General features: G+C 30.9%; 1 protein-coding gene across 1 annotated transcript; it reads right to left on the bottom strand.

Annotated features, from left to right (window-relative positions):
- Nucleotides 1–3285: 3285 nt before the first annotated feature.
- Nucleotides 3286–11091, bottom strand: LOC103828979 (dof zinc finger protein DOF1.5). The gene has a single exon (XM_033275498.1). The coding sequence runs from the start codon at nt 4609–4611 to the stop codon at nt 4078–4080; it is 534 nt and encodes a 177-aa protein (XP_033131389.1). The 5' UTR covers nt 4612–11091; the 3' UTR covers nt 3286–4077.
- Between the last annotated feature and the right edge of the window lie 2694 nt (nt 11092–13785).

The following is a 13785-nucleotide window of genomic DNA, read 5'->3' as shown; positions in this document are numbered from 1 at the left end:
AAATGTAAGTCATCTAGGTTCTTTGGAGATTTTTTTGTAACCAAACAAAATCAGACGACTTAACTTTCAGTCGTCTCAGAAAACAGATTTCAAAGTCAATTGCAAAAATAACCTCTGCGTTGACCAGACGACTTCCAGGTAAGTCGTTTACTGCCAGACGACTTCCCATGTAAGTCATCTTACGAACAGATCTGGAAAAAAAATTCGATTTCATACCTTAAATTGGTGAGATAACTTCCTTAGCACACATAAGGTTTCCCTAGGCACACAGAATCTCAAACGAAAGTGATCCACCCATAATCGTTAGCTTCTATGACTTTATGAACCATAAAAAATATAAAATCAAAATTTTGGGTTTTTTTAGCTCAATATTGAGAGAAAGTGAGAGATATGTTGTGTTTAGTTCATAAAAATAGAAAAAGAAGAAGGGTAACTCAATTTTGGGAGCATTAAGAGCTTCAAATTGGTTGTTCATGGTGGTTAGGGTATTGATGACAATGGCAATCTTGTAATTACTTGAAGATGATGAGGGTTAGAGAGTAAAAATGTCATTTTCGAAAAAAAAATAAAAAAAAAATTGATGGCATTTTCGTGAATTATATGAATTTGTGGGGTGAATAGGGCAAAACCAATTTCCAAAAAAAAATGGAAGTTAGTTTTGTGATTGACTTTAAGTTATAAGTCAATTTTGCAAAAAAACCTTTCTTATATTGTATATTTACAGATTATTTGTTTTATTATAATTTTTTCAGATAGATGTTTAATTATTTTCTATTTTTTATTTTTTATATTGTATATTTACTTATAGTTTATTTTTCTTATATTGTATATTTACTTATTCTATTTTTTGCTTTATAATAAATGATAATATTACGATAAGTGTTTAATGTAATATTTATATCTTATAATGTATATTTTACTTATTATTTATTTTTATATTATACATTTACTTATAAAAATATTTGGAAATAATAAAAATGTGAAATTATACATATATTTGATCTAAGTATATATTTTGACGGATTAAGAGTTCTTATTAAGATTTAACACTAGTGTTTTGTGAATTGATGTTTTTCACTATTCTTAAAGTTTGTCTTATATTTGTGTTATGCTGGAGACAATTCGCAGGAGAGCTATGTTGCGCATTGAGGCAAGGAAGTTGATATCAAAGAGTCATAGAGGAAAGTTCAGTATTAAAGCAATGGAAAAAGTCAGTGAAGAGCAAAAAAAAATCCGGCGCTGCACAATATATCCTTGCGGAAATGATGTATTTGAGGTGAGTGAGAAAAATACTGCATACAAAACAAAAATGCTTGAGCGAAGTTGCACTTGTCGAAAGTGGGAAATGTCGGGATTACCTTGTCGTCATGCTTTGAAAATTATTTCTGTAAAAAAGCGCAAACAAGAAGATTATATGGCTGACTGTTACCTCACCTCGACATGGAGAAAGCAATATGAAACACCCATTGAAGCTGTCCGTGGGATAACTTTTTGGGAAAAATAAGAAGATGCAAGGATTATTCCACCACCAACAGCACCTGAACAATCAAGAGGACGGAAGAAGATTCCTAAGCGGATAAAAGGGAGGAACGAATCTCCTAGCAAGAAGAAGACTAAGGATAGGAATGAGTCACCTTCAAAGGTTTCAAGGGAGAGAAGGATCATTCATTGTGGTAGATGTGGAGAAGGTGGACATAACTCAAGGAAGTGTGCAAATGTTGGAGTTCCAGTTCAAAGACCCCCAAAAAGAAGAATGTAACACAAGGTGAAGGATCAAGTCAACAACCTCAAAGTCAAGTGTTCGAATAACAAGGCAGCTTCATGGTTTCTAAATTTGATTATGGCTTTTTTTTTGGGTTTGTTTTAAGGCGTCAAGTGGATTGATTTAAGGCTTTCTTTTGTTTGTTTTAAGACTTCATGTGGATTGTTTTAACGCTTCACGATTTCTGAATTAGGTTTTATTTTGAGGATGTCATGAAATGGTCAGTGTAGTGCCTATTAAGTTCTACATAATGAAACAGTTCTAGATTTATATTACAAGTGGTCATAGCCACCAAAGTACATCACCATAACACTAAAATAGTTCCAAAAGCCATAGCCGCCTATTTTACATTACAGAAAAACTTCCATCATCCCTCTTAACCATACCCGTTTAACACTACAGAAAAACCTCCATGTTCTTTCCATCTCCAACACTTAGCTACATTACAAATTTGCAGAAAAAACAATTACAACAGCACAAACAACCATGTTCTTTAACCCTTTCACCTCCATCTTCCGATCTTGAAGTTCCTTCTCAAATCCTTGTAACTCCTTTTGTAGACCGTACACAACTGCTTCACAAGTGCGTTTCTCGATTGTAAGAGTCTCTAACTCTGAATTAAAGCTCTCAATATTCTTTTCTAAGTTGCTTGAAGCTCTTTCAAGATCACCAAATTTCACTTTCATATCTTCAATCTCTTCAAGGGCTGATCGATCCGCCCACTTGAACAAATGAAACCGACTATTCTGTAAGAAGCAAACGATAATTTCATTCCTTTTAGAAAATAAATTAAACCAGTTGTAGCTAACATAACAAATCGATTTTTTCCCAGAAAGACACAACCAGATCATGTTAACTCGAACCAATTCCCAGAAAGCACAACCAGTTCCACGAAATACATAGCCAGTAACATTACCTCATCTCCGTATGGACAAGAATGAAAAAGCCTTCCTGGATTTTTAACTGTTCGAGACGTAAGCAGCCTCACACATTCTCCACATCTGCAATGAGTCGGAATTCCTCTTCCGTTGACGTCCATTCTCCAATTCTCCTACTGATTTAGTCTGTTTCACTCGAATCTCTCACTCTACTCTCCTTCTCTGTTTCGTTCTCCAGCTTCTTTCGATACTAGGAACCCTAATTCTGATAAAAATCCCAGTTAAAGAAGAAGACTAAAACGACGGCGTTTTATTATTTTTGGTTAAACCAGAAATAAATGAGAAATTAAACCAGATCAGATACATCATTAACGGCTTCGTAACACCGTTTATGGTTTTGTGGAAGTGAGATTAAAATCGAAAGTCTGTGTAGGTATTTCAAAAAAAAGAATAGTTCGTGTGGGTTTTGACATAATCTAAAAGTTTGTGTGTGAAAAAGCAGGGATGGCTAAGTTCATAGGGGAATAAGCCATTTATCCTCCTTTAGAATGCAATTACTTTCTTCTTCGTTCCTAACCATCAGTGGTCTTATTGGAAATACAACATTTAGAAAGCATCTCCCACTTTTTGTTCTATTTTTTTTTGAATCACAGTAAATAAACAAGTCCATCTATTTTAACTTTACAACTTGTTCTAGTTAAAAGCATACATATTAAATTTTGTTTTTATATTTGTATATAATATTTTGTATTAGACTTTGAAAATGTACTACTTATATTGTGAAACAGAAAAAAGTCCCTAAAACAACTTATATTGTAAAAAAAAAAAAACAATCTAAAACAACTTATATATTGAAAAAGAGGAGTATACTATTATTTTTGTAGGTTTTAAATTATTGTCTGATTATCTGCTTGTTGCTGAAAAGTGAGAACTTAAATGCCCAGTTGAATGAGGTTTCTTAGTTAAACTAACGTCCAAAATATTTGATTAACTTTACGTACACTTAAACGAAAATTAAGCTAAAGAAATTAGAAAATGTAAAACTATTTATTGGTTAACAATTGAAAAAAGATACTGAGCAATAAAACTAGCCACTATAAGCTTATATAATAGACATTAATTGTAGACTAGTATGCAGATCTTGAAATAATAAGTTTCAAGGGATGATTAGTGGTCAACGATGCCGTCTTTCTTTTTATAAGGAAAATCCCACGAGCTTCACTTTACAACTAAACAAAATCAACAAGAGAAATTGAAATAAGCGACAGCTGTTTAGTAGATAAGCAAGTATTAAAACCCCCTAGTTAATTTTTGTTGCTAGCCTGTACGTATCCAGTAAGCAAATCAAAGCAAACTTAACCACGTTATTTCTAACGGGTTAAATGGAAAACCCGAAACAAAAACAAATAATAGAAAATAAAAGAAAATTTAATACAATCAACAAGATTGACCATCGGTGTAGCAACGGAGTCTCTTCACCGGATAATCATGCCGGAAAAAACCATGGGAAGCACCTGCTCGCCACTCTTCCACCAGCAAAGCGTCAAGCTCGACCTGATCAACGGCTCCAGTCGCAGCTCCAAGCAACTCGGAGAACCCACCTGCACGACCCGGAGGTTTGGACCTCCGACGACCGGCACCGACGGGAACATTCCGGAGAGCTCCACCGGCGGTCCAATAACGCTGACAACCTTTGCAGAAGTGACGTGGTTGGTTAACGTTGTAATTATTGAAGTAACAGAATTTAGTCGCCATGCTCTTGCATCTCGGACATGCTATTATCTTGTCTGGACGCTTCTCTGCCATTAGATCCGATGATGATGGTGATCTAACGGCTATTTTTGTTTGTAGCTCTGGCTGTTGTTCCTGCCCTTCTTCTTTCTTAATCGTCTGTATGATATTATTATTATTGGCGTTGAATGTAATGGTTTTGCCAAAAAGTTTAATCCCTGGGGAATCTTTGGTCGCCATGAAAATGAGAGTGATATAGATAGAGAAAGGGAGTTGTAGCTAAGTTTCTTGCAGTGATGAAAGAGAGAAGAGACGTTTATAGGATGAAGATTTTGATATTTTTTGTTTTCTTTTCTAAAATATTATTTTGAAACATTATTATCATATCTTTTACGTAGGAAAAGAGAGAAAAGCAATAGTGTTAGTAGGGAGAATATATATATATATATATCTATGAAAATATGTAAGGCACATTTATTGCTTACTACATTCAGAGATATATAGAGTTATATGTATCTCGATCCATATCAGCTGACCAAATGTGTGTATTCTTCTTCTTTCTGTCCAAAATTGTATATTCACTATTCAGTACAGTATCTATACTCTTTCCGTATATTTTATCAAAAAGTTTTTCTGGAATAATGCTGTTTAGCCTTTTTCATGACTTATCAAGCTGTATGTGAATTTTATAGCTTTTTACTTTTTAAAACTATATTTTAGTCACTAGTCACTACTGATATTTCATGTTTTTTATTGGCCAACTTAATTTGCCAACCCTCATTCATTATGAACAATATTTTGTCGTTAAAGAAGTTAAAAAGCAAGTGTGATTAGTTAGATAAACAGAACAGTAAGACTTATATTCTATATAATTTCTTGGGTAGGAATGGTTTTGATCGATTAAATTTGGGTTTCTTATACTTATTCAAACAATTTTTAAAGAACTTATAAAAAAAGATGTACGTGTGTGTTAAGGGCATTCTTATTAAATATCATTCTGAAATGAGATTGTGCGACAATAACAAAACAAATGCCACCATCTCAAAACAAAATTAATCTCCATACAGATGTATATTATCCTATTTAAATTCGAAGAAGTATCATCCAATTCTTCTTATTTTCATAGTTTTTTTGAAACTTTCTTATTTTCATAGTTGACTAACATTTTTAGGTGATTCAGTGGCATGAGCCGAGACTAAATTGAGAAGGTAACTCTCTCGTTTGCTTTTCTGCTCAATCATCACTGTGTCAGTCATCTTAAACATCGCAACTATAATCTGACAAAGCTTTTGTAATTTATGTATCTCTGTTATCCTAATTTTAATGACGATTTTTAGAAATGTAAATATGCAACTACTACACATGATAAATGGAAAATTGAAACATTGTTATATATATGTTCGGTTCCATAATATGATTTTAGATATACATGATAATTATTTAAATGAACTTGAAGATTTGGATTTGGACAAAGCCGCCAAAGAGAAACAGACTTTAGTGTGTTGCGTAGAAAATGAGAAGAGATTAAAATAGCGAATAGGGATCAGCTTTCAATTCAAAGGCACACATCATCTCGTGGGGCTCTCTTTCCAGGTGTGTTTCCGGTCATCCTTCCATTTTTTTTTTTTGGTAAAAATGTTAAACTTTATTACCAATTTTCTTTGTGACAGAACAACATAGAAACAAGGAACAGAAGATGCAAAAATAAAACTAAACACATACTCAATCTATCTAGGCAGGGACTTCAAGTAAAGCTTCTAACAAGAGGATACATCCAAGTCAATCAAACACTTGTCATCCTTTCATTTTCTTCATTCGTTTTATTTATTCCTCCAATATGTAATATTGTAGAGAGATTTGAATTTCAGCTGATAGAAGAATAAGTTTCTTTATGTTTTGTTTGTACTTTGTTTACCAGAAGAGTTCGATTTATACTTAAGTTATGAAAGGTAACAAATTAACAATGTTTAGTTGAGTATAAAGTTATTTCATAGTTTATAAAAAAAAAAGTTATTTCAGTTGAGAACTGAGATGCAATGTTTTTCTTTAAAAGAGTGCAACACGAAGATTTTTTCCAATCATCTATCTTAATACTATTCTTGTCCAAACACATTTAATTGCAGAGTTCTAATGAGAACCAATGCATTAGGACTGATATGATCGCACCATGCAATGATCTTTCTGTATAGATTGACATAAATACAAATTAAGAACTTGTAAATTAGTTTAACATTAGAATTTATTTTATTTAAGGTGTATGATTATACAAGGTAGCATGTATTTTGACACGACTATCAAACATCTGATTTAAAGGAGACTAAACCAAGTGGAAGGTACGTATATTTTATATTTTGATGTTTGTTCTGTTAGGTTAAATGCTGTCAACCCATAATGGTCCCGTCTTAGTTCTTATAGGTAATGGATAGCGTAAGTTTGTACTAATAGTTTGAGCAATTTAGTTTGATCGATTAGTAGAATTGCTGAGTAAATATTTCCTCCGGAAAATAAAATAAAATAAACTTGCCTCTATAGAAAAAAAAATTAAAATAAAGTTGAGTAAAGCATGTTTTTAAAAGTACTTTATTTAAAATTCACATAAATCACGTACGTTATTAAACACAAAAGAAAGTGTCAAAGATGAGAGAAAGGGAAAAAGAGGAAAAGAAAAAGAAAAAGGAAAGCACTAATCGAATTCACGTTTCTCTTTTCTTCTCAAATTCGTGCTTTTATAATATATGTTTTCTCATTGGAAACTTTATACTACATAGTCGCAAGAAAGAACACCTTTATAGTACTTTTAAGAGAGATCGACTTTCCGTTACATAAAAACTAAAGAAAAGTTTAATAGACTTATTCAAAAAGGGAATATAAATGTGCGTAAAATTATATATGTAGAAGCATAATTTCATCCATGATCATATACGTAGAAGTCATGAATTTTTTTGTTTTTGAAAATTATGCATGCAAATGTAGTCTGATTTTAAACAACTGTATACTCCTCGCAAGGTGATTGAATCTACGTTTATAGCCAAATCGAAATTAAAAGACAATTGAGCTAAACTAGTTTGTTTTGTTTATAATTCTATATGAAACTTATATTGTACACATATAAGATTATTATATGATTTTGTGTTCTTCATTCTAAAATTTCGATCACTTGTTTATGGAGATACAGTTTACATTGCGTGCTACATTTCTTAGACAAATGTGCAGTAAAAGGAAGTTTAGTCATGTTCTGCATAGACTAAAACTATATATATGCGTGTGTATATAATTAGTTGTAACTTATAAAGGTGGATTATCCTTTCTTAGGCTATTATTTCCTTCTTACTTTAGGCTTTCAATTGGTTTGGTGACTAACTTTTGTTGGTTCTTGTCTCCTTTAAAATCTTAATCTTTTCAGTATGTGCTTCTTTTGGTTCGGAAAATTCACTTTATAAAAATGCTTTCTTTTTAAAGAAAGCAAAAATCTTTTCTATGGGTTTTGTTCTTTAATTCTATCTTTAATAAAGTGATTTAAAACTAGTTAACGAATAAAGTGCGAAAATTATAATTATTATCTCTCTTTAGTTTAATGTCTACTATAGAGATGTGGCTCGTGCTTTATTGATCTTGTATATAATAAGATAATATATTATTCATTGCATGCTATCCCAACTTGTCGGACTATGCTCATATATATTTTAACTAGCTGTATTTTAAAATAAATGAGAGGATCAAATCTGATTTAGTTTTTCCACATGGTCGTCCATATGATATAAATTGGCTCTATAACTTATGTTTCACAATTTTGAAAATAATTATATATACACTAGGCTTTATGAGGAGAACATGTGATACCAACAAGAAGTTTCTCTGCGAGGGTTCCACATTCCACAGTTTTAAAGAGACACTCCATACAATTAATAATGTTTATTTCTATTTTTTTGGTCGAAAATCATAGTAATGTTTACTTATTGCTAGATAAAGTGCAACGCATTAATAAGATAAACTTTAATACATGTTTAGTTTAATTGGGGGAAGTTGTACCTTCGATTGAGAATTAAATAATTAAAGAAAAAGATGAAGAACTTTTTTTTATCAAAAGAGATGAAGAACTTTTTTTTTGATCAAAAGAGACGAAGAACTTAAGGAGAAAATTTAATCATGCTGGCTACTGGGGATAAAATTTAACATTCGGGCTCCTCAAGAGTCCGGTGACCAAAACGTACTCCGGCCGATAACATAGGCTAGGCTGTTACGGACACTCGCCGCTAGTCTGAATCTACCTCGGTAAAGGCTATGATATACCGAATTATTCAAAAAAAAAATTAATTTTATATTTATGAACAAAAGAATCTAAAGGTAGTGTTTTCCATTTAGGAGATTAATGTTATGAATTATGATGTATAATTACAAGCTAATGAGATTTGTTCAACCTTCAGGTTTGATATCTTGAGATTGAGAGCTAGTAAAATTTATTCGAGGACTCGTCCGAAAAGTTTTAAACAAAGATATCAAACAAAGATATCCAGGTTTAAGTGACCGATATTTGGGATGAGTAAGTTTCTTGACAAGTCTTTCACGATCTCACGACAAATAATTCACTAGAGCTAAAATCTAAGTATGTTTATGTATAATGGAGCTGAATCCAATATATGCAATTTAGCTTTTGTAAAAAAAATGCTATTTAGCTAAATTATTCTGTTTATATGATATTTTTTTATTTTAAATACCCTGGTATATCAATTTCTTGATCAATCATTAAACAAGCACATTCAAAAACAACAGAAAGGTGTGTAGCTAGACACAATCATATTGTATATTTCTAGCATCTAGTTGAGATTATAATTCTGTCACCCAGACCTGTATAGTCCAAGAAACAACATCAGATGATTTTTTTTTTTTGACTAATCATCAGATGAATATTGTTCCCGAAACAAGTTCAATTTCCCGTCGCATGACCATAAGGCGCACGCAAATTTCTAAGATTTAGTATTCGATGTTAATGGAATGCGAGTCTCGCATTAAGAATTGTTGATAAAATGTTTATCTACGAAGAAAATGATATATAGTACACACTACACACAAGAACAAAATATCTATTGTTTAATCACTCGATTCAAGTGGTAGATATAAGATAATAATTGAAGAAGGCAACATACAGGCGAACTTTACGGCTTAAGGGTTCTGAATACTTTTTGATGTTTCTTTAAAGTTCTTAATTTATAAGCAAAACCATTTAGGCATTTACTAATGGGAAATTCTTTCAAATAAACTCTTTTAAATGTTTGCCACAAAAAAAAATGTCCAAAATAAATTTTATTAAAAAAACAAAAAAACTCTTATATCTCTTGCTTTGTAGATATATATATATAGATAATAATAATAAATAATTCTTTAATTAATATACTTTAATATTATAGTTTTTAAATTCGAAAATTTTATAATTTTTAAAGGATTTCTTTTTCAAATTTCTTATTTTCAATTTTTTTTTTAATTCAAAAATGCTTTTAAAACTATTTTTAAAATTTTTATTTTAAAATTTTTAGTTTCTATTTTCTATTTTTGAAATAAACTCAACTCCCAAAACTCCACTCTTGTCTCTAAATCCAGAATCTAAGATTAGTTAAACACTAGACATATAAAAGTTTACCTTTCAATAATATCTCTTTTACTCTTTTTTTTTTCTTTAAAAGTTTTTTTGTACCAATAAATTAAAAAGCCATCCTATAGAATTCCTTTTTACTAATATTTTAAAAATATTTAGTGTATATACTATTTTTTGTTGACAAAAAAAATGTGTATATACTATTTTCTCTTCAACCTTTTTGATTGCGGTTGCTTCCAAAATCAATAAGCACAGCTGAAAACATAACGAGCTTCTTCCGTATAGTATACAGATCGAATAAAAAACAGTATTTTAAAATGCATTTAAAACAAGGATATATTATTATTTGTCACCACTTGTGATTTACGTCAACCTTCAAGAAGAATTGAGCACCAGCTTTTTATTCTAATATATTTAATTTCTTGAAGATATATATCAAGTACGACAAAATCTGCTTATCTACTACACAATACACACATGTATAAGATTCCATACAATAAAAGTTGCCTGCATAACAAGATTAAACGCTAATATAGGTTCTCTCCGCAAGCTACGGTTGTCGTGTGCATTGAGTAATTTAGGTTGAAGAGTTGGAATCTTTAGAAAATATCAGATACTTTGGATAAAATTAGGAGATTAAAGGACATATATAACGTATTTAGTTTCTCCAAAATCAAGATGATCTTAGTCTTTATGGCATGGGTCATCGTTGTGGAAACCATGTGTGTCAAGTTGAATTGATGTTTATGCTATAAGAACCCAAGAATGTCTTTAAAGATGATATAACACATCACGAATCGATAATACTTTTCCATTAAGGCTGGCTGATGCTCGGATCTGATGCAAGAAGTCTCCAGTTTTGGTCTCCTTTTCATTTGCATTTGTTCACCCTGAAAACTGTTCTTCGAATAGACCTCTGAGAACATATGCTTCTTATTCGTAATTGGAAACATATAAAAAACGATTCTTCTGACACTGAACTTATCCACAATTCGAAGAAAACTTTAAGCCTCCTCATAATTATATGCCTAAACTTGTTGAAGAGGTATACCGTTTTCAAGCATAGTCATTGTGATTTGTGACTGATGTGTTAATTAAATGCTTTGTATTTCATTATCATCAACACATCTATATTATTAAAACTGAAGTACATTTGAGAGTTGTTTGGAAACTAGGATAATAGTATAAATGAAAATTGTTTGGAAACATGGATAGTAGTATAAATGAGAATTGTTTGGAAACATGGATAGCAGTAGAAAATAATACTTGCTTATCTTAATTGATTTTTTAAAAGATTTTAATTATATTGTTAATCAATTCTAACCCTTCATCTATTATATTTACTAAATAAGTTAATATCATTTATTACAGAAGTACAAAACAAAATTTATTTGTTTTCAATTTTTATTTTATCTTTTACATTCATTTTTCTCAATTTTAATTATTTCTATACAAAATTCAAATCAAAATAATAATTTAAAATTAATTTATATAAATAATTGATTCAAATATATATATATATATATATATATATATATATATATATATATATTAAGAAAATTTACTAAAATATTTTCCAATAACCATTTAAAAAATATTTTCACTATATATAAGAAAAATACAATACATAACTTAATTAAAAACACCAACTTAAATTATGGTTTTTATATTTCATATTAAGTTTATAAATATAATATATGTGATTATTTATATGATGGTATGTATAAAATAATATTAATTATATGATTACTTATATTATGGTACATATAAAATATGATTAATTATATGATGACATATATATGATATATAATAGTGACATGAAAAACAAAACTTATTTGTTTTCAATTTTTTTATTTTATCTTTTACATTCATTTTCTCACTTTTTAACTATCTCATTAATTATATTTACTATAATATTTTGCCAGGATTATTTACATATTAACTATAATAATTCGACATATTTGAATGAAACCACTCTATTTGTGATAAGAATTCAAAATGGTTAACAATTTTTTTTATTTACTTATGTATCGGTTAGACATGGACATTCGGATAACTATTCAGCTACGAGTTATTTCTGTGGGTTATCATGCTTTTTGAGTTTTGAAACTAGACTTCATTTCGGTATTATAAATTTTCATGTGTGTTTCGAATCGGGTCCAGATGAATTCAGTCTTGATATATACAAACCTACAAATATCCAAAAACTAATGTATTTGACGCCGGTACGGATATTTGTATGAAAAGTAAGAATATTAACCGATTCAATTCGGGTATGTTGAATTCAAATTAAACTAAAAATAACCAAATAACCAAAAGTAATCATATTACTCTATTTGATTCAGGTTCGATCATGATGTATAGAAATCTAAAAGTACTTATGCAATTAATTATATTATGACACATATAAAATATATAATACTAATCATAAAAATAAAATATCGATTTATAAGAAAGTAAAAATTAACACCCGCACGGGCGTGCGGGTCAATCTCTAGTTATACATTATGCATGATAAAATAACAATGCTTGAAGAAACTTGTTAATTATGTAAGTGTCTTAGATTTTTGTGCTTTGCTTTCTTCGAGTTTGATTCGAGTTTGTTCACAACAAAAATAAATTACAAAAGATGAAATGAGGTAAAGGTGTTTTACGTATCGCTCCATGTATTACTTTCATCTCCATCTTTGCTAGCTACAGCCTGTAAAGGAAAAGACAGAGGAAGTGAATGAGTGATAGATAAAACATGTGTTGGAGTTAGACCAAAAGACGCCTAAGATTCTGAACCAAATATAGATTTGGTTTATATATATTGATATATAGAGGATGAAACTGGCCTATTGAGTATGCTTGCTCAAAAATCTCACTGATCTTAGTGTTTATTGTAGGGAAAGTTGTTGAAGCAGCAGATAACGTCGTTGTCATAACCATAGGTCGTCTCAGGTTGGATTGCTGTTTACAATTTGTAAGAAATGAAGAATGTAACCAAAGATTATTAAATGCATCAAGAAGTCGAACATAACTTTATTTCACAAAAAGCACTCACCTGTGTTCTGATTTGTTGCAAGAAGTGGAAAGCTTCAGTCTCTTTTTCGTTGGCACCTTTGTTTGTTCTCCCTGACATTATTCTTCAAATGGACCTATGAGAACATATGCTTGTTTGTATCTCGTAACTTGAAATATATTGAAAATGATTTCTGGCATATGGAAGTGAACCACACAGTACTTAGAAAACTTCTATGTGCCTTAGTTTCTTGTTAGGAGCAGAAGCCACAATGTACAGAGAGCATTGCGTGGCGAACAAGTTATCTCTGAACTCTCGCGTGGATCTTGATGATTCATTTCAGCAGTTGCATTTACGAACGACGACCTTCCTGTTAAACCACAAGATTTCTCTTCATTTCAAAAATCGTACGTTGTTCATTGATCTACAAGACTCTTCGACACAGTTCGAATTCTACTCTAGTTTTTGCTCACACGCTGACTTTTCCAACCTCTTGTCTGTAACACCACAGAACTTGCTGACTATTTCGGATATTTTGATCATTTTCGGATTCTGATTCAATAACATTAAGCGTATCAACCAAAAATTCCCTTTCGCTTTCAGTCTCATGTTCACTATCCCTCCTCACTATCTCCAGACCAGTTTTGGTTTCCCTTGCCTCATCAATCACAGTGCGTTGTTGTAGTCTTGATTCTGCTTTTGCATTTTCTGTATCCTTAGAATGGAAATCAACTCTACCAGATGCTTTACTAGAGCCAGACCGAATGCCCGTGCTGGAGGCCAGCGCCAGACGCTCAACTAGAACCAAACGTTCGTCACC

Source organism: Brassica rapa, chromosome A07 (genome assembly GCF_000309985.2).
Source record: "Brassica rapa cultivar Chiifu-401-42 chromosome A07, CAAS_Brap_v3.01, whole genome shotgun sequence".
Classification (NCBI taxonomy): Eukaryota; Viridiplantae; Streptophyta; class Magnoliopsida; order Brassicales; family Brassicaceae; genus Brassica; species Brassica rapa.
The sequence above is the reverse complement of the archived record's forward strand: the minus strand, read 5'-3'. Positions and strand labels throughout refer to the sequence as shown.